The following is an 18477-nucleotide window of genomic DNA, read 5'->3' on the forward strand; positions in this document are numbered from 1 at the left end:
GGGCGGGGACCGCAGTGCGCTGCCCCCCGGCCCCCGGGAACCTCACGCTGCGGCTGCCCCCCCGCAGCCCGTGTGTCCCGGCCAGCGTCCCGGCCAGCGTCCCGGCCAGCGTCCCCCGCAGCGTCCCCCCCAGCGTCCCCCCCAGCGTCCCGGCCAGCGTCCCGGCCAGCGTCCCGGCCAGCGTCCCCCGCAGCGTCCCCCCCAGCGTCCCCCCCAGCGTCCCGGCCAGCGTCCCCCGCAGCGTCCCCCGCAGCGTCCCCCCCAGCGTCCCTGCCAGCGTCCCCCGCAGCGTCCCCCCAGCGTCCCCCCCAGCGTCCCCCGCAGCGTCCCCCCCAGCGTCCCCCGCAGCGTCCCCCCCCCAGTGTCCCCCCCAGCGATGCCGAAGGCAGCCGAGCCCCCGGGGCGTGGGTCGGACCAGGGGCCCGGGCCCTGTAAGCGGGCGAAGGCTGCGGCCGGCGGACCCGCCTGCCCCCTGAACTTCGCCAGCCCCAGCCTTCTGTTTGGAAGCCTGATCGCGCCCGTGGAGCCCGAGGCCTTTTTCAGGGAGTTCTGGGAGAAGCAGCCCCTTGTCCTGCGGAGGGACGACCCGGCGGTGGCGGCCTACTACCAGGCGCTGTTCAGGCTGTCGGACCTCAAGAGTCTGTGCGGCCGCGGCCTGCTCTACGGACGAGACGTCAACGTCTGCCGGTGCGTCAAGGGGAAGAAGAAGGTCTTCAATAAAGACGGCAGAGTGCACTTCCTCCAGCTGAGGAAAGATCTGGATCAGAGAAGGGCGACGATTCAGTTTCACCAACCTCAGAGATTTAAGGTAACGGCTCGGGGTCGCCGCGTGGCTGGGCGAGGGCAGTGGGCCGGGGCCGTGGGGGTGAGGCCGCCGGGGCGTGGGGGTGAGGCCGCCGGGGCGTGGGGGTGAGGCCGCCCGCCTGGTGGTTCCCCTGCCTGTTCGCTCTGGAGGCGGTTCCAAGCTAGGACGCCCTGTGCGGTCTCGGCTGCGCCCTTTGGATCACCCAGCAACTCGGGGACATGGCTGGGAGTCCTCACGCGACAAAAACTACGTGGCAGGTTTACAGAGTAACAGCAGCCCTCGGGGAGCGTGTCCTGTGGGGCGGTGATGCCTCGCTGTGCAGTGGACGTTTCTGTTTGGTTTGTCCTGTTACTACGATTTAAGGCCTGGCAGCGTCAGGTGCTCATTTTCTTCTTGAAGCTGCTTCCCTTTACTGCTTACATCGAGCTAAGTAGAGGCGTCAGAGGGTGATCAGATGAGGCCCCAGAAAGAGCGGCCACCCCTGTGAACAGCCGCGGGGTAGCATGATGGGGCCCTGGGCCTGCTCTGGGGGGGCGGTCGCAGGTGGCAGGCGGCCTCCGCGTGCAGGTCTGGGAGACTGGCTACCTTTGTATTTTTTCTTTCTTTCTTTTTTTTTTTTTTTTAAATTTTTTTTTTTATTTTTAGTTTATTTATGATAGTCACAGAGAGATAGAGAGAGGCAGAGACACAGGCAGAGGGAGAAGCAGGCTCCACGCACCGGAAGCCCGACGTGGGATTCGATCCCGGGTCTCCAGGATCGCGCCCTGGGCCAAAGGCAGGCGCCAAACCGCTGCGCCACCCAGGGATCCCCCTTTGTATTTTTTCTACATCAGAGCTTAGCACTCAAGAAATAATTGGCCTCCTCTGTGCTCAGTTCCTGCTTCGTAAAATGCAATCTTCACTTGTTTGCTTCTGTAGACGTCTGAGAGCTCCACCTGACGGGTGGCCCGGAACAGCTGAGGGCCTGTTGTGAGTTCAGAAATCCCCTGTCATGAGCCAGGGTGGCGGCACGTGAGGGGGAACAGCGGCTCATGGGCTTCTCTGGTGCCGATTCTGGCTGTGTGGGGGCGCTGGGACTTGGCCATCAGTCAGTTACCAGTAATGTTACTTTGTTAGAGCCATTGGCCAAATCTGGCGAATGCCTTTTCCTCTCTGGTCTAAGGGATCTCAAACCCATTTGTCCTCTGAATACAGTGGAAGTACTCCTAGATGTCTCGGGACAAGTCCCGATGCCACACAGTTCCCCTCATGCAGTCACAAGAAGCTGAAATGTCTCGGGAATGCTAACCATTTGGCCCAAACACCCAAAAGGAATTTATAAATAACTTGCCAGACCAAGTCATGATTTGAACTCGGGAACTATGGACACCACAGTGCTTGTCTCTGAGCCAGTCCTTGATGTGAAGCAGCACTTTTTTAAAAAGTGGGTGTTAGGCACCTAGTAACTATGAGCAGAAAAGGTCAGGGAAGTTAATTATATGTAATTTGGTCACAAAGCAGTAGAAAGTTATTTGGCTTACGTGTGCTGTCCTTGGTGGCTGTCATCTCTGGGCTTTGGCATCATCTTGGGCCTCTCCCTGTACGCCTCTAAGTGCCGCGCGCTTCTCCTCTCTGATTCCCGGTGGACAAAAATGTATTTCCTTTGCCCTGTTGACTCCGCTCTCTGGCGGGGTTTGTGAAAGGGAAGGGAGAGCTTTCTCAGTCTAAACACAGCCCCCCGGTAGACTGGGATGCACCCTGCTTGTTTTCTTTCACCACTTGAGAGACCTGGAACAGCTGTAGGGGCTCACCCCCCTCACAGGGGGTGCTGGGCTCTAAATCTTTTATTAGGAGGTTTTGTGGTGTCTCTGTGTGTGTGTTTAGGAACGTGCATATCAGGACACCTGGGGGGCTCAGGGGTTGAGCATCTGCCTTTGGCTCAGGTCCTGATCCTGGGCCCAGGGATCGGTCCGGATCTGGCTCCCCACAGGGAGAGGCACACTCCCTCTGTCTGTGTCTCTGCCTCTCTCTCTGTGTCTCTCATGAATAAAGAAATTTTTTTTTTTTTAAAGGAAGGTGCATATCAGCATCACGATGGAAGAAGCCTTGAGGCAGTTCGCCAGGGCCAGAGTACGGGGTGCCTTGTTTACTGGGGCTCAGAATGGCACAGCCTGTTCTGGTTGGTCTGGAAGCAAATAAGGAGGTGATCAGGGAGCCGGAAGCTGCTCCCCACCTCGGGATAGGCCATACATCAGGTCTGGGTGAATTTACCAAATACACCTGTGCTCACTTTTGAACCTTCTTTTTATTATTATTATGTATTTGAGAGCATGAGCAGGGGGAGGGGGGCTGAGCAGGGGAAGGGGGCCCTGGAACAGGGGTAGGGGGGCCCCTGAGCAGGGGGAGGGTCCCCCCCCCGCAGGCCCCCCACGGAGCACAGAGCTTCATCCGGAGCCGGAGGTCGTGACCTGAGCCCACGAACTGCAAACTGCGGGTGCCCCACTTTGGAACCTTCCCAGAGACACGTGAAGGAGGGCGCTCCTTGCGGTCTCGGTGTCACAGGTGAACAAGCTGGAGGTTGGAGCTGTGACTTGTCCCTGCTGCCAAGTAAGGACTTCCGACTCCAAATTCGAGGTGTTTTCCTACCGACTCTTAAAGACAGTGATGGAAACGTAGCGCAGCCTCGGCCAGTTTCGGCCTCTCCGTAGCTGCCCCCGGCTTCGGGTCCTGGCAGTCGGGCCAGGTCTGATTTCAGTGGCGGGGCGGGAGGGAGGCTGCGCCCGGGCACTGCCCTGGGGGCTCCTTGGCACCCCGCACTGTGGGCAGCGGCCCTAGGAGCCCCGCGCGGGCCTGAGCCCGGGGTCCCCGTGCGCTTCACGGAGGTCGCTCTGCGCTGCGCCCCACGGGTCCCTGGCCCAGGCCTCATCTCACAAAGAAAGAGCTGAAGTCATTCTGTCTGTCACCGGCTTGGGGCGGGGTGGGCCGACCTCTGCTCTTCCCGCCCGGCTGTGCGCGGCAGCCTCCGAAGCCCGGGGTCGGGACGGACGAGAAGCTGGACGAGAAGCTGGGTAGCGGCGGCCCCGGAGGCCTGAGCTGGGAGCCCCGGGGCACCTCGGCCCCAGCAGGAGAAGCCCTGCGCCGCTGCTGGCCCGGGTCCCACAGCACACGCGAGGGCGCCGCGGGTGGCACCGCCTATCGCACCGCGGTCCCTCCCTGGGGCGTGCCCGACCCCGTGCGGCTGCTTGGAAGCCAGGGAATGTTCTTCCCCTGTGAAGCGCAAGCAGGCCGCGACCCCGCTGGAGTAGCCCCGGAGTCCCCCCAGCGTGTCTCCCAGCGCTGCCTTCACCCCCCCATCCTGCCCCCTGATAATACCTTGAAGACCGTAGACCCTTCTCCAGTTAAATGGAACGACTGAGTCCCAGGCTCGTTGGTCATCGGTTTCCTCGGCACATTTTGTCTATTTATTTATTTATTTATGTATTTATTTAATTTGTTTATTTTTATTTTTTAAAGATTTTATTTATTCCTGAGAGACACACAGAGTGAGGCAGGGTCACAGGCAGAGGGAGAAGCAGGCTCCTGCGGGGAGCCCGATGTGGGACTCCATCCCTGGACCCCGGGATCAGGCCCTGAGCCGAAGGCAGACGCTCAACCACTGAGTCACCCAGGCGTCCCTCCTGGGCACATTTTTAAAGATCTGCTTCCGTACTTGTGTGTGGCAGGTGCCGTGCGTTCCTGTACTGCAGACTGAGCGTCTATAAAACCCGTTAGTGTCCTCGTGGGTGACTCGCATTTTCTTTAACATGATTCCCAAAGAGGCCACAGAGAGCCCCATTAGCCGCGTGCTCCCCTGCTTCGGGTTCCTCGTCCAGACAGCAGACGTTGTGACCCTGCGCCCTGTGACCAGGGCATATAACCAGCAACCAGAGGTGCGGCCTGGCAGGGAAGGGGTGCTCATGGGCCTGCGGCCTGTGCCCCTCCCCTCCCCTGCGATCCTACCTCCCCCAACCTGAGGAACTACTCTAGAGCTCCCCTTGCACCCCTCACCCTGTAAACAACTTGTTCTCTAACAAGGCCCCCCCATTTCAGTAAGTGAACCAGGCCTGGACCAACCGCCCAGGCCAAGTGTCCCTGCCCCTGTCGACACTCCAACCCCCCCATGTACTCAGGCTGCTTGGCTGAGCCCTGTTCCCCCACCGCCCTGGCCACCCCTCACCTGGGCTTCCGGCCTCCCACTGATCCCTCGCTTTGCTCCAGGCCCCTTCTCCACGCCTGAGCCCCAGTGAGCGTTCAGAAACGTGAATTCGCTCGGGTCATTGCCTTGCTTCACACCCTACGCGGCTGATCCCTGGGTTTTCTGTGGTGCTCGGCGCTGGGCTGGAAGCTTCCTGAGGGCAGAGGTGCCGGCTCTGCCGCAGAGTTCCCGGGGCCTGGAATGTGGCCTGGAACATGGCTGCTGTGCAGCGAAGGCTCGCTCCAAGGCAGCACGCGCTTCCCCTGGTTTCTGAGGTGTCTTTCATGTCCTCTCCCTACTTCTTTCTGTTCTTTCTCTTTCAGGATGAGCTTTGGAGGATCCAGGAGAAGCTGGAATGCTACTTCGGCTCCTTGGTTGGCTCCAATGTGTACATAACCCCTGCCGGGTCCCAGGGCCTCCCGCCGCATTACGATGACGTCGAGGTAAGAGGAGGGAGGCGCTGTGCCCCTCTGGATAGATCGGGGTTCAGTTCGACGCCCTGTCCCTGCTGTGTGGTCCCGGAGATCCTGACCTCACCCAGGTGTTGGGACTGATTAGTCCCGCCAGGTGGTTTCCTGCTCATCCTCAAAGGGGAGACCTGGTTTCCAGCCTTCCCCGGAGAGCTACACATTTCCACGAAGCAGGTGTTGATTGACTTGGTCTGCAGAAGGCCATGATTGGCTTTTTCTTGAAGTCGTAACGTAAGGGCTTTAGGAAAGTGAGGTCACAAGTAATCTTTACATCTGCTTTCACTTGGTCCTTTTTTCTGGAGCTGCCAAAAATAGATAATTTTTTCCGTTTGTGAATATCTTGGGGCAGCTTGAATGAAGGTCACGGTGTACTTGAGCGCGGGCACCTTGACAGCTGTGGATTCAGCCTCGTGTGGCTGCCAAGCAAGTTAACTCTTTGGCTCGGGTGTTTCATCATTTTATGTTTATGCTAATAAAAGGTCACAAACACAGTTATTAGTCAAAAGCCCCTTTTTCCCCCTTTGAAAGCAACTTGATACCAATATGTTGCCAAAACCTTTTGTTTTTGTTTTTAATATTTTAAACAGAGCTTTAAAATCTCTTTGGCTAAACTAAGAGTAAAAAACTTGACGTTTTCCTGTCTGCCAAGGCCAATATTAGGGATTTTAGACCCTGAGGAATATCTGAAACTTGGCCTTTCCGTCAGAGATTCTGGGCTGTCAGCTGTCCGATGGAAGGAGGTGGTGGGACAAAGGAACCCCATGAGGTTTTATTACACTGAAGAGAGAGAATTTCCTCCCAGGAGCAGGGGTCACGATTACCTGTTTTTAAAAGTGGACACCAGCCGTGGCAACTTTTATTTAAGTGTAGAGTGACATGCATCCCTCCCTGATCTCATTTTTATTTTTTATCTGAAATTTGGGATTCCCCTCAGCCCTGGGAGGGTTGGCCTCTAGAACCGCCGTGCCCAGTGGTTGTCGGGAAGCTCTCTGACACTCGGGCCCGCGGCTCCCCGTAGGTCTTCATCCTGCAGCTGGAGGGACAGAAGCACTGGCGTCTCTACCACCCCACCGTGCCCCTGGCGCGGGAGTACAGTGTGGAGGCCGAGGAGCGGATCGGGAGGCCGGCCCACGAGTTCACGTTGAAGGTATGCGACTTCCTCTCGGCTGGTGCTCCCGGGCCCGGCTGGGGCTTGGGGTGCAGTGCTTGGGCCGTGGCCCCTGCGGGCGGGCCTGCACGTGCGGGGCAGCGTGGCGCTCACTCCTTAGCACCTGCAGCTTCCGAAGTGCAGTTGGTGTCCGTGCTTGTAGAATGGAGCTGCGGAAACGGGAGATGCGTTTTCCAGGCAACCCGTCTCTAAGTATAATCCGGGTTCAACAGGAATGGATTCTGAATCCACTGACCACTGGCTTCTCTGGAGAAGAAGCGGAAGGGTTGGCTCGGGCAGCTGCACCAAGTCCAAGTCGGCCATCAGGGCTGGGCTGCCGCTTGCGTAGGCCGAGCACAGCCAGGGACCCCCCCTTGTTCCGTTGGTAAAATTCTCCTGATTAGACCATAGACTCGGTCTGCAGCCCCCCATCCGCCCGAGGGTGGCCCCGGAAAGAACAGTAATCGCGCTGGGTGTTAAGGAATCTTCCTCTGGGAAGCCGGGAGCTCGAGTGTGCTGGGTTTGCTGGCTCGCAGCGATGGTGCAGGGGGTCGGGTGGCCGTCCGCGCAGGCGAGGGTGCTGAGGACAACGCCCTGTGGGGATAACAGGCCTGGAATTCAGGTCCTTATGTTAAGACCTAATAGCTGACACCATTCCACGCAGTCTTCCAACCTGATGTACTTGCGAATAGCGATTTTTGCATTTCTTACGTCTTGGTTACGTTACTCGGTGTCGTGAGGCACTTTCTGGACTTTAAGGACTTTGCCTGCTTGCCTGTGACTGGGACAAACTCTCTCCTACTTGAGGACGTGTGTTCGTTCATGTTACAGGATGTCTGAATAAATGGGGTCAAGGTAGCCCTCGCGGTTTTTAAGGTCTTGGTCAGCGGTCAGCAAACTACAGCTCGTGGGCCGAAACTACGTGCCGTGGCCGCCGGTTTGTCCGTGATCCACAGCCGCCTGCGTCCCTGTCTGCCTGCATGCGCCCAGGCCACACGCCCTGTCCTAGGATGACCGGGGACCGCAGCTGTTGACCCGGGGCCTCAGAAGGGTCTCAGCAGCCCGCGGCCTTGGGGCAGCGCCATCCCTAGGCCCTCGGTTGATTTTTCAGGCCAAAGCTGAGGCATCCGTGGTGCCCGGGGCCATGGCTGTCCCTCGCCGGGGCCTGGCCTCCTGCCTCCTTCGGGGTTGGTCTTGGTCTGGGAGGGGGGTGACCTGCAGGTGTGGGTGCTGTGCTTCTGCCAGGGGTGCGGGGACAGCTGGGGGGGGCGACGCCCATCCTCATCTCACCACATTCCAGCAGCCCTGGGTTCCCCGGAGGAGGATAGGCCGCGGCCTGTCACCTCTGCCCCACCTGGCCCCTGTGTGGACCCCGGGGTGTAAGTCAGGGGAGCTCAGGCCCCAGGCCCTATGGCAGGGTGGGCGCGGTGGGCACAGAGGCCACCATGACGGGCAGGGCACCAGGTCAAGGCCCCGGGTCAGGGCACCAGGATCCAGGGCACCGGGATCAGGGCACCAGGATCAGGGCACGGGGTCAGGACGCAGGGTCAGGGCACCGGGTCAGAGCGCGGGGTCAGGGCATGGGGTCAGGGCCCCAGGCTCCTGCGGCGGCCGCACCAAGTGGCCTGGGACGCTGCTACTGCTGCCCCCTCACCGCTGCTGCTGCCCCCTCACCGCTGCTGTTGTCCGCAGCTTATTCATCTCTGTGTCCCCCGTGTGGACCAGGGTCGTGGTCCCTGTGGGCTGCGAGAGTCCAAAAGGCCGTGCTGAGGGGCACAGGCTGGTGCTGAAGGTGCCCCCGCCTAGGCTGTGAGCGGGCCCTGGGGTCCAGGGACGCTTCTCCTCACCCCCCCACCCCCACCCCGCGTGCTCCTAAGGGCTCCCTCCACCCTGGGGAAGATCTTTCAAGAAAAGTTAAATGCGGGAGGAGGGGGCTCCAGGTGGCCTACTTCCTGCTGGGCTCAGTGGCCCACAGATTCAGGGCCTGGGCGGGCACAGGCAGCGGGGCCCCCCGGGTGGGCAGGACACGGGGTGCCCGGACACGGCCCAGGTGACTGGGCGGCTCCTCCCAGGCGCAGGGGACCTGCCTCCGGCTGCGCTCGGGCCCTTCTTTCAGCTGCAAGGCCTGTGCCCAAGCTGCCTCCCGCCGCCCGGTCCGCTTCCCTCCACTGGTCCCCTCTCCACTAGGGGCCCCCTGATCCCACTGTACCCGCCGATGGTCCGGAGGCCTCGCCCTCCTTGCCAGTTGTCCAGTGTCCTGAAGATTCACAGGGGCCCCCGGTGAGGACGCTCCGGCTTCCCACATCTGCCACGGTGGCTACGCTTCTCTCCTGCCCTTGGCTCCAGGCCCAGCAGCTTCCTCCCCCCCCCCCCCCCCCCCAGAACCCTCCCTGGGTTCCCTCCCAGCAGCTTGGTGTCCCCAGCCACCCCCCCCACCCATGGGGGTTAGTTCCCTGTCCCTGACGTGGTCTCAGTGCTGTGCCTGGTCTCCCCCTGCGCCTCTACACCCGAAACTCAGGTCCGGCTGCTGACTTAATGTCTCCAGGAACAAGGTACAGGGAACTGCAAGTGGAATATTCCGAAACTGCCATTTCCTGCCCCAGCTTCCTGCCCTGTAAATGTGTCACCATCTCCTCCTGTTGGGGACAGAGCCCTTGGATGTGGGTCTGTGCCCGAGCCTCCCGGTGGTTCCCCCGCTGCACACTGCGACGCAGCTGTGCCCTGTCCCTCCACCTGGATCCCCGGTGGCGGTCCCCGAAATCCAGAATAAAAGCCAAAGGCCTTCAAACAGCGCAGAGGCCCGTCCTGTGGCCCCTCCGCTGCCTTCCCGCCTCCCCCTCCTTCGCACTGACCGAGGCTTCTCAAGTATGTCAGCCTGTTTCCCACCTCAGGGCCTTTGCACGCTCTTCCCTCTGCCTGGAATCCTTGCTGCCGGGTTGGGGGTTGGTCGCAGGGCTGGGAGCTCCTGCCTGAGGCCTCAGCTCAGGGGAGTATAGCCCAGTGCGATTTGAGTGTCGCCCTCCTGCCCCAGGCACACCCTGCCCCCCACACCTTCCCGTGCTCCTTTCCTCTCCTCCTCCTTTTTCTTTTGCCCTTGTGCATTTCCCACCACCTGACCTTACTCATTCACGCTGTGTCTGCCTCGACTGGCGTCTCCTCCTGTTTGCTCTCGTCTCCCATAAACCACAGATAGGCCTTTGCTTCTTGCTGGGGGCTCTGTGCCCAGCACGGGTGCCTGTGCCTGGCGGGGGTGGGGGGCTGATCCGATGGTGCGGTAGGAACCCATGAGTGCATGAAGCTCCCTGTAGCGGGTGGTGCCCAAGGCTTAGTGGGCATAACTGGGGGCAGAGCATTTCCCTGAAGCTCCGTCCCTGTCAGTCTGGCGCCGTCCAGGGGTCCAGGATGAGGGAGCCCCCGGAAAGCGCTCAAGAATATACTTAATCCTGGTTTAAGGAAAATCTTAACGTTGAGAAAAGGTGCTTTTTTTTTTTTTTTTCAAAGATTTATTTATTTATTCATGAGACTGAGAGAGGCAGAGGCACAGGTAGACAGACCCAGTGCCCTCCCCTACAGGGAGCCTGACCTGGGACTCGATCCCGGATCTCAGGGTCACGACCTGAATGGAAGGCAGGCGCCCAACCGCTGAGCCGCCCAGGGGTCCCAAGGTGGTTTGTTTTGTTCTCAATCTACGTGTTGAGCTGTGCGGGGGACCCGTGCTCGCGGTGCCGCCGTTGGTGTTTTGCACTGGGGGACAGGGAGGTGGCAGCTTCAGGAGTGGTTGAGGGGTGAGGTTTGTGTCGCCTCATGGCTGGGGCGACACGAGGACGGGTGGAGGAGGTTCACCCGCCCAAGGGTGCGACTGATGGCCCACGCAGGGTCACATGGTTCGTCCATCCGTCTGTCCGGGAGACCACCTGCGGGCGCGGTCTGGACCTCTGCACTGGCCTCTGCACGTGGCCTGGCCCGTGATCCTGTGTCAGGCCCTGGCCTCCGTTTCGCAGGGGAGGGGACTGAGGCTTCGGGGGCTCCCTGATTTCCTGGGGCCCCTAGCCAGCCGGTGGCAGCACCCGGGTGCTGCCGGAGGGGGCGCAGGGCGTCGGGGTTGTCACCCCGATCCGTGGGTGGGGGCCCAGATTCACCTGCACCTGGTCTCAGCCAGTGAGGCAAGCAAGTGACTTCGGGTCCCCGACCCTGTGCAGACTGGGGGCTCGCAGTGACCAGCCCCCCAGGGTTGCGTGGCGGCAGGTTCTAGATGCGGCCCGACCCTCGGAGCCTGCTTCGGGTCTCCAGAAGACTGTGAGGGCTGAGCAGGCGCCTTCCCCGCTCACCCCAACCCCGTGTGTCCCCCCTCAGCCGGGAGATGTCCTGTACTTCCCCAGGGGGACGGTTCACCAGGCGGACGTCCCTCCGGGGCTGGCGCACTCTACCCATGTGACCATCAGCACCTACCAGAACAGGTAAGCCGCCCGCCCCCCAGATCCCCGATCCCCCTCGGGGTTCTTCTCTCAGGCCCCTGGCAGCCTTGGAGCCCTCCGGGTCGTGCCCGCGCCCCCCGGGACACCCTGCAGGGACACCTGCGGGAACATCGGGAGCCTTGGGGGTGGCCCAGCGAGGCTCCCCCAGCCTGGGCCGAGGGACCACAGCCGCGCCTTAGTGACTCCGCCTGCGCCTGTGCTCGCTCGCTCTCTAAAGGTGTTTTTTTTTAATTGCAGTCAAAGACTTAAGAGAATATTCCACTTTCACCATTTTTAAGTCCACAGTTTGGTGACACTAGTTGTGTTCATACCGCTGGGCAGCCGCCAGCACTGTGTGTTCCAGCAGTTTCATCACCCCACGCAGGACCTGTCTCCCCCGCGACCTCTGGATCTTTGTTAAGGTTTCCACTGTAAAAAAATTTTTTTAATTTTATTTATTCATGAGAGACACACAGAGGCAGAGGGAGAGGCAGGCTCCCTGTGGGACTCCATCCCAGAACCCGGGATCACGCCCTGAGCGACCCAGGCATCCCGGTTTCCACTTTTTATTACAAGTTCATGAAATGACGTGGGAAAGGAAGTCTGGAGCCGCGGGCCCTGAGAGCGCAGGTGCTGGAACCCGGTTCCGCATCGGGGAGGGGGGCGGCCTGCAGGCCTGGGCGGTGGCACCTCCCCGAGACTTCCCCCTGGCAGCGACCTCGCCGGGTCCCCTGGGGCTGCCCGTTGGGAAGGCGCCAGAGCCCGTGTGGGTGCTGGGCCTGCAGGCAGGGGCCCCGGGCTCTGGGGGACGTGCCCTGTGCCCCTGGCGGTAGGAGGGGAGGCGCCTGAGGGAGCAGCCGTGGGACGAAGCGGGTCCCGTGGCAGAGGCTCACGCTGGCCAGCGGGAGGCCCCAGGATCGGGCTGCCAGCCAGGCCCGGGCAGGTCCTGGTCCTGGTCCCCCCAGGGGACCACACCTGCAAGGTGGGTGTGGCTTCTGCAGGGATGGGGGGGCACAGGTGTTGGCTGACCTGCCGCCCAGGGCGGGTTTCCACACGTCCAAAGGGCGACGGGAGGGCAGGGGCCGTCACCCGCTGCACGTGGCACAGGGAAGGCAGACCCCAGTAGTAGCGCCGGGGACTCGGACCCCACCCCCCCCCAACGCAGACTGGGGTCCTCCCAGCAGCTGCCGCCAAGCTGGACAAGCGCATGTGGGGAGGCTTGGAACTTACAGCCGTTGGGTCGTTCCCCGGGGGCACTGCCCTGCTGGGGGGACTGGGGCACAGGGAAGGCGTCACCAACCCCCAAGGGGCGGTGCCCAGGACCCCGCGTTCCCCGGAGCGGCTCTGAGCGGTGACCTGCTGCAGGCCAAGGTGCGAGCACCACCCACAAAGCCCACCTTCCATCACAAACCCTAAGTTAGGCCCTGACCTTCCTCCCTGACAGCCCGGGGGACGTGTGGGGGCGCCCCCCGAGCTGCATGTTCGGGGGCGGGGGAGCGGTGGGGGCACAAAATCCCCCGGGATTTCCTGGGCCCCTTTCTCCTGCCCCTTCCTCCTGCCCCTTCCAGTTCCTGGGGAGACTGCCTTTTGGACACGGTTTCGGGGCTTGTGTTTGATGCGGTGAAGGAAGACGTGGCGCTCCGGGCCGGCATCCCCCGGCAGCTGCTCCTGGTAAGGGTCATCCTGGTGAGGGTCTGGGTGGGGGGGCCGTGGGGCCAGGGCCAGCGCCAGCAGCGCCTGCCTGGGTGCTCCCAGGGTGGTCCCTCCTGTGAGTCTCGCGGGTCTGCCCGGGCTGAGTGCAGGGCTGGAGGGTGTGGACCCAGAGCCGGTGCAGCACCCCCTTCCAGGTGTCGCCCCCTTCCAGATGTCCCGCCCGGTGGCAGGGCCGGTGGGAACGCTGGCTGAATGGAGGAGCCATGTGGCCGGGGAGGGGGCGCCCCTGGAGACCTGGTGGTCGCTCCGGCCCTGCTGGGCCCGGCCTGGGCAGGAAGCGCTCAGGTCCATGTTTCCAGCAGGTGGAAGGCACGGCTGCGGCGAGGAGGAGGTTAGGCGGCCTCCTGAGGACGCTGGCCGACCGGCTGGAGGGCACCGGAGCGCTGCTGGCAGGGGGCATGAAGAAGGACTTTGTCACCCACAGGCTCCCCCCCTACCACGTGGGAGACGGAGCAGAGCTTTCAACGCCAGGTGGGGCTCGTGCTTTTCTTCTAGGCAGTCGGGGGCTTTCCTGGGTGGGCTCCTGTTGGGCAGGTGGAAGGCGGGAAGCACGTGCACCTGCGTGTGTGTGGCGTGCCCGGGTGGCACCTGCTACAGCTCCAGGCGCCCTGCATCGTGGGTGTGTCACGGGCACACTGAATACTGGAGGGATGGGCCAGCCTTTGCCATCAGCAGGTGACATGTAAAAACGCCCAGGTTGTCACCAAGCTTTCCCAAGTCCCCGCGAACACTCTGTGACCTGTGTAGGTAGGCTGCCCACGGCCTAACCCTTCTGGACAGTGGTGACGGCGGACCGTCAGCGCAGCGCTCTGCAGTGGGACTTGCTGCAGCGGGGAGGACCACGCGGCGTGGGGGATCCTGGGCCAGCTCAGTGACAGTGTTGGAAGCATTTGGAGGGGTCAGGCCTGAATAGGGGATTTTTCAGGAAGCTTGAGAAAGCAGGTCTCTGCACCGGCATCCGGCATGGACGCGGGCAGAAAATGGGGAGTGTGGCTGGGTCTCCCGTGGGCAGGAGGAGCGCGGCGGGCTGAGTGTGCGGTTAGGAAGGCCGGAGCAGGCAGAGACCTGCAGGCGGGGCCAGCTGGCCGTTTCTGACGTTCGGACAACGTTCTCGCCTTTGCCGCAGTCCTGACGTGCTTACGGGGTGGCTGTGTGTCCCTATGGCTTTCTGCGGAATCATCTGCTCAGGACAGTGAGACGCGGCCGCGCCAGCCCGGCGCCGAGTGTCTTTTTTACTCACGTTCGTGGAAGCCGTACTTCCGGTGGGGGAGCGCCACGGACGGTCGGGTCCCCTCCATCCAGCACTGATTCCAGTTGGTCTCAGTGTGACCGTCGGGGGGAAGGTTCGGATTTGTTTCCGAATAGCAGACCCTCCCCAGCACGTACCGCGATCGTGAGGACAGTGTTCGGCTGTCCTGTAGTCAGCGGCGCCGCGTCCCCTCAGCGCTGACCCTGTGAGGGGGTCCACCGTTACTGGCTGCTTTTCTACAAAGTTAAATCCACCTTGCAAAAGACTTCTTCTTGGGAACTTTATTAGGTGGCTTTTGTGACACGACGCTTGACCTGCACGGATGGAGTTGCTGTGATCACACTAGTCCTGGGTAGAGGGTGCGGTTTGAAGTCAGGTGGTCGGTGCGTCCAGGGTCTGCGTGTAGAGCTGGGGTCAGCTGGCGGCTAGAGGGAGTGAGTGCTGGGCGCAGAGGGCGCGGCGGCGGGCACAGCTGCGGGCACAGCTGTGGGCTCCCCGGGCGCATGTCCTACCTGATGCACGGACTGCACCTGTGCTTTGTCACACGTCTGCACGATCTCAGTGAGTGCCGCAGCACCTAAGCTGTGCTGTAGGAGCATAGATACGGGGGAGCTGACGCCTGAGTTAGAGGGCACCCCACGTGGGGTTCACCCGCACACAAGTTTGAGCCCAGCTCTCTGGGTCTCCCAGGTGGACGGGTGCCAAGGCTGGACAGCACGGTGAGGCTGCAGTTCAAAGACTACAGCGTCCTCACAGTGGGACCGGATCAGAATCAGTCTGTGAGTACCCGGAGCGGAGGTGGCTCCCCCCACCCCGCGGCCATCCATTCTCCTAACCTAGCGCCCGGACTGCAGGCCACGGTGCCCGGATCTCTGCTGGAGCTGCTGGCCCCCAGGGCTGGCTTCATCCCAGATTCCCGCCCCGCCTCCCCCGTGGTGAGCCTCCGGCCCGGGCCGCACTGCTCTCGCTCGCTCACACCCCTCCTGTCCTCTACGCTGCCCAGTCTGTCATGACTTGTGGTTTTGTTGATGCTCCTTCTCAAAAACTCTGTCTTCTAGATCATGGAGGAGAACAGTTGTTTCCCATTTGTATTCTGTGACCTTGTCCCCTAGCCCCCTGCTGCTCAAGGCTGGCTTCCTGATCCGATCCTGGGCTCATGGGAAAACTGCCAGCAATCATCCATTCCTGGGCTTCCTCTGGTCTGGGTTGCAGCTCCCCTGTTTGTTACTGAAGTTCCCTGTATCGTCCCAAGGACTCTGGGAACTGTCCTGGGAGGAAGTCCATGAAGGACTCGAGGGGACAAGAGCGGGGGCAGCTAGATGTGTCCACCACCCGACTGTCACAGCGTTAATGCTGCGCATACACTCGTGTATTTGTCTCTGACCTTATCTAAGTGGTGACAAGGACCGGGTGAGGGCCCTGCACAGAATGCCAAACCGCCCCGTGCAGGACAGACGGACGGGGAAGCAGATGTTATTGGGGCAGCCACTCTAGGAGGTTTTGATAGATCCCACAGCTGGTATTTCTCAGGTAATCTTCACCCCATGGTGCTCACAAATTGCCAACCTGTGCGTAACTGGGAATGTCCTACTCTGGACGTAAGAAACCAGTGCTGGTGGATTAAATGAAACTTAAGTCACTGACGATCTGTTAAGTGGTTGCTTTTGCATCAAACCAGGTTTCTGCTGATGTTCCAGCAGTTTTACATACAAATAGTGACCTGAGGAGTGTGTACACCGTCTACATAGTTCGTGCCATATATCCGAACTCGGTGCCAAAAAGATTCTTGGTGTTGAAGTGTATTTTGGGAAAACCCTCCTATATTGACCTCAATAGTGTGTGTGTGTGTGTGTGTGTTTTTTTAAGGATGAAACTCAGGAAACGATGGTTTACATCTATCATTCCTTGAAGAACAGGAGAGAGCTGCACATGATGGGGAATGAGGAAACAGAGGTCTGTTCCAACCTACCCGGTCTTTCCTGGGGAGTTATGGCTAGGGCCTGCAGTGGGGGCTGACGTTTCACACACTCGACAGAGCCCCTGCCCCTGCCCCTGCACAGCGATGATCCACCAGTCGGTTCTGTGACAGACACACACGTCTGCTGGCTTTAAAAGATACAAGCTGGGACCTGTAGCCTTGTAGGAAATGTGTAATAGATGAGGCATCAGTGGTTTGGAATGCTTCGTATTATATAAACTAGGATATGGGAATCGGCAAAGTTAAAGTTAGTAAGTCATCTGGTTTGTAAGGATATAAAAAACTGATATACTGAGACCCGGCTAAGTTTTTATGAAAATATCATTTAACATTTCTCACCTGACTAAATAGTTTCTCCTCTTTCAGTCTCACGGACTCCGCTTTCCTTTATCACATATGGATGCTCTGAAGCAAATCTGGGGCCACTCGACTATCTGTGTCAAGGACCTGAAACTAACTACAGATGAGGAAAAGGAAAACCTGGTGTTATCCCTCTGGACAGAATGCTTAATCCAGGTAGTCTAGGGCCTTCCCAGAACCACGGTGACCGTCTCAGCCGCACATGCGGAAAGAAGAGCAAACATTTATGTGCCAGGGAGCTCCTGGTGCTTGGAGCCCGCAGCTGGGAATGGTTCTATGACACCTTTCCTTACGTGAGACCTGCCTGGTTCTGGGAGGCAGGCGCACAGAAGAAAGATGAGACCAACAAAACCGTACTCTCGACAAACTCCTTTAATCCAGTGTGATAGAAAAGGCACAGCTCCAATAAATGTATCACTGAAATTTAAATGTTGTTACCTGGCTTTGTTCTTTGGAAGAAACAACTTTAAAGAGCTTCATTGGCTCTACAAAAATCTTTCAATTAACACAAAGAAAAATTTTTAAATTGGTTTTTTACAATGAAAATATACATACATACCTTTGTGTATACACAACCCTCCCCCCTGAAAATAAAGTTACCCCCATAAGTTTCATTAAATACTGCCACACTGTGAGGGGCGCTCACATCTAGGGCATACAGGACTTTTACAGATGCTGCTTCAGAGATGACAAAGAGCCTGAGATTGAAAGAAAAAATTTCAGTATTTACATGGAAAGACCAAGTCTCTATAAAAAATGCTCAAAATAGTGGGTCTTTGTGTTTAAACAATTCACTGTTATTTTACATTCTAAAGTGCTTATAGGTTGATATTTAAAAATATCACTGGAGTATTTAATCTTTCTATATAAAAATAGATTAAGTTTTCTGCTTTCTGGCAAAAGTTCAGGATGAAGGGAACAGTTATCTCAATGTAAGTTTAAAACCAACTCAGGAGGGAAAAATACTTAAGAACTGTATAAATTTTAAAGGTGGTAATGATTATGTGATATCCTACAAATGGAAATGAATAACTGAGTTTTCAGCCATTTCATTAAATAAAATGGTATATAGTCAGAGCTCAAATACTTCTTGGTTTTGATTAAACATTTGAAACTTCCCTTTACTACTTCGGGCAGACAGAAAAATTTGACTAAATACTCCATGAGGGCACATCTGGCAACGTCTAGGAGGAGGTCTCGGCACCAGGGCAGGTGAGTCACCCAGGAGGGCATCAGTTAAGGAGAGCAAGGATGTCACAAGGTTATTTGTGCTTTAGTTTGGCCACAGATAACATGCCAACACTTGAGCCTTTTTCCCCAACGAAGCCGAGGTCCTTCCCTGGGGTCACTTCCAAGTATAATACTTAACGGTGCGTCGGTTAGGTATGCCTTAAAGGGTTCTTCACTGAGGCTTTAACAGAATACAGCAGCTTATAGGAGGCCCTATTAAATATGTGTTCAGGCATTGCTATAAAATTTATTCTTCTTCCTGCAACAGTATGACTTGACCTAAAGGAACGTCTCCCTGTGCTTAGCACCCACACCCCCACCTCCTAGGATGTGAACACCTAATGCGGTATGACAGTCACCAGTGTCCCACAAGGGCCATCAGCAATAGGACGGGGGCCTGGTGGACAGGAGAGAAAACACACTTGGAACTTGCTCACCAAAAGCTGATCAAGCAGGAACAGAACCTTTTGCAGAAATCAGAACGTGTTTTTCACAGGAACACTAAACAACTGGCAAGAATACTTGTGTTTCCATGGTTAAGAGAAATGGTCGTGGAAGCTGGGGGAAAACTTCATTCTGCTCAGTGATGCAGCAGCGTAGCTTCCTCTCCTTGGGGCGTGGGGTTCCTCCTTCCTCTGCTCTTTCTGGAGATGTTGCAGACGCTCTCACAATATTTCAATGTCCCATTTCTGTGTTTCTTCTCCCTCCAGAGGCTGATTTACAATTACATGAGTCTTGTCATAATAATTTCCTCCTAAAATGGAAATTCCAAAAGAAAAGAGTTGTTCACACGGGTGCTTGACAATGTTCAGCCCACCGTGTGGTGGATTAACACTTCATTTCCAGTGGGAAGCTGAG

The 18477-nt window shown here is 58.5% G+C and overlaps 2 protein-coding genes across 6 annotated transcripts in view; one reads left to right on the forward strand and one right to left on the reverse strand.

Moving 5' to 3' along the window:
- The first annotated feature begins 278 nt into the window (after nucleotides 1-278).
- Nucleotides 279-16818, forward strand: RIOX2 (ribosomal oxygenase 2). 4 transcript variants are annotated; one of them, XM_041765912.1, is made up of 10 exons: nucleotides 281-808; nucleotides 5342-5461; nucleotides 6507-6635; nucleotides 10989-11092; nucleotides 12658-12760; nucleotides 13102-13273; nucleotides 14742-14830; nucleotides 15446-15447; nucleotides 15888-16004; nucleotides 16396-16497. In XM_041765912.1, the coding sequence occupies exons 1-9, from the start codon at nucleotides 377-379 to the stop codon at nucleotides 15958-15960; spliced, it is 1224 nt and encodes a 407-aa protein (XP_041621846.1). In that variant the 5' UTR covers nucleotides 281-376; the 3' UTR covers nucleotides 15961-16004; nucleotides 16396-16497. The 4 variants fall into 4 exon arrangements, with proteins under 4 accessions (XP_041621829.1, XP_041621846.1, XP_041621842.1 ...); XM_041765895.1 differs by lacking the exon at nucleotides 15446-15447 and having other exon boundaries at nucleotides 279-808; nucleotides 13105-13273; nucleotides 16396-16818; XM_041765908.1 differs by lacking the exon at nucleotides 15446-15447 and having other exon boundaries at nucleotides 13105-13273; nucleotides 15918-16004; nucleotides 16396-16818.
- CRYBG3 (crystallin beta-gamma domain containing 3) overlaps nucleotides 16744-18477 on the reverse strand; it is a 103579-nt gene continuing 101845 nt past the window's right edge. For both annotated transcript variants that reach the window (XM_041765867.1, XM_041765879.1), the window contains exon 22: nucleotides 16744-18373. In XM_041765867.1, the coding sequence (XP_041621801.1) occupies nucleotides 18285-18373 (89 nt within the window). In that variant the 3' untranslated portion in view covers nucleotides 16744-18284. The remainder of the gene's footprint in view (nucleotides 18374-18477) is intronic.

Source organism: Vulpes lagopus, chromosome 1 (genome assembly GCF_018345385.1).
Source record: "Vulpes lagopus strain Blue_001 chromosome 1, ASM1834538v1, whole genome shotgun sequence".
Classification (NCBI taxonomy): domain Eukaryota; kingdom Metazoa; phylum Chordata; class Mammalia; order Carnivora; family Canidae; genus Vulpes; species Vulpes lagopus.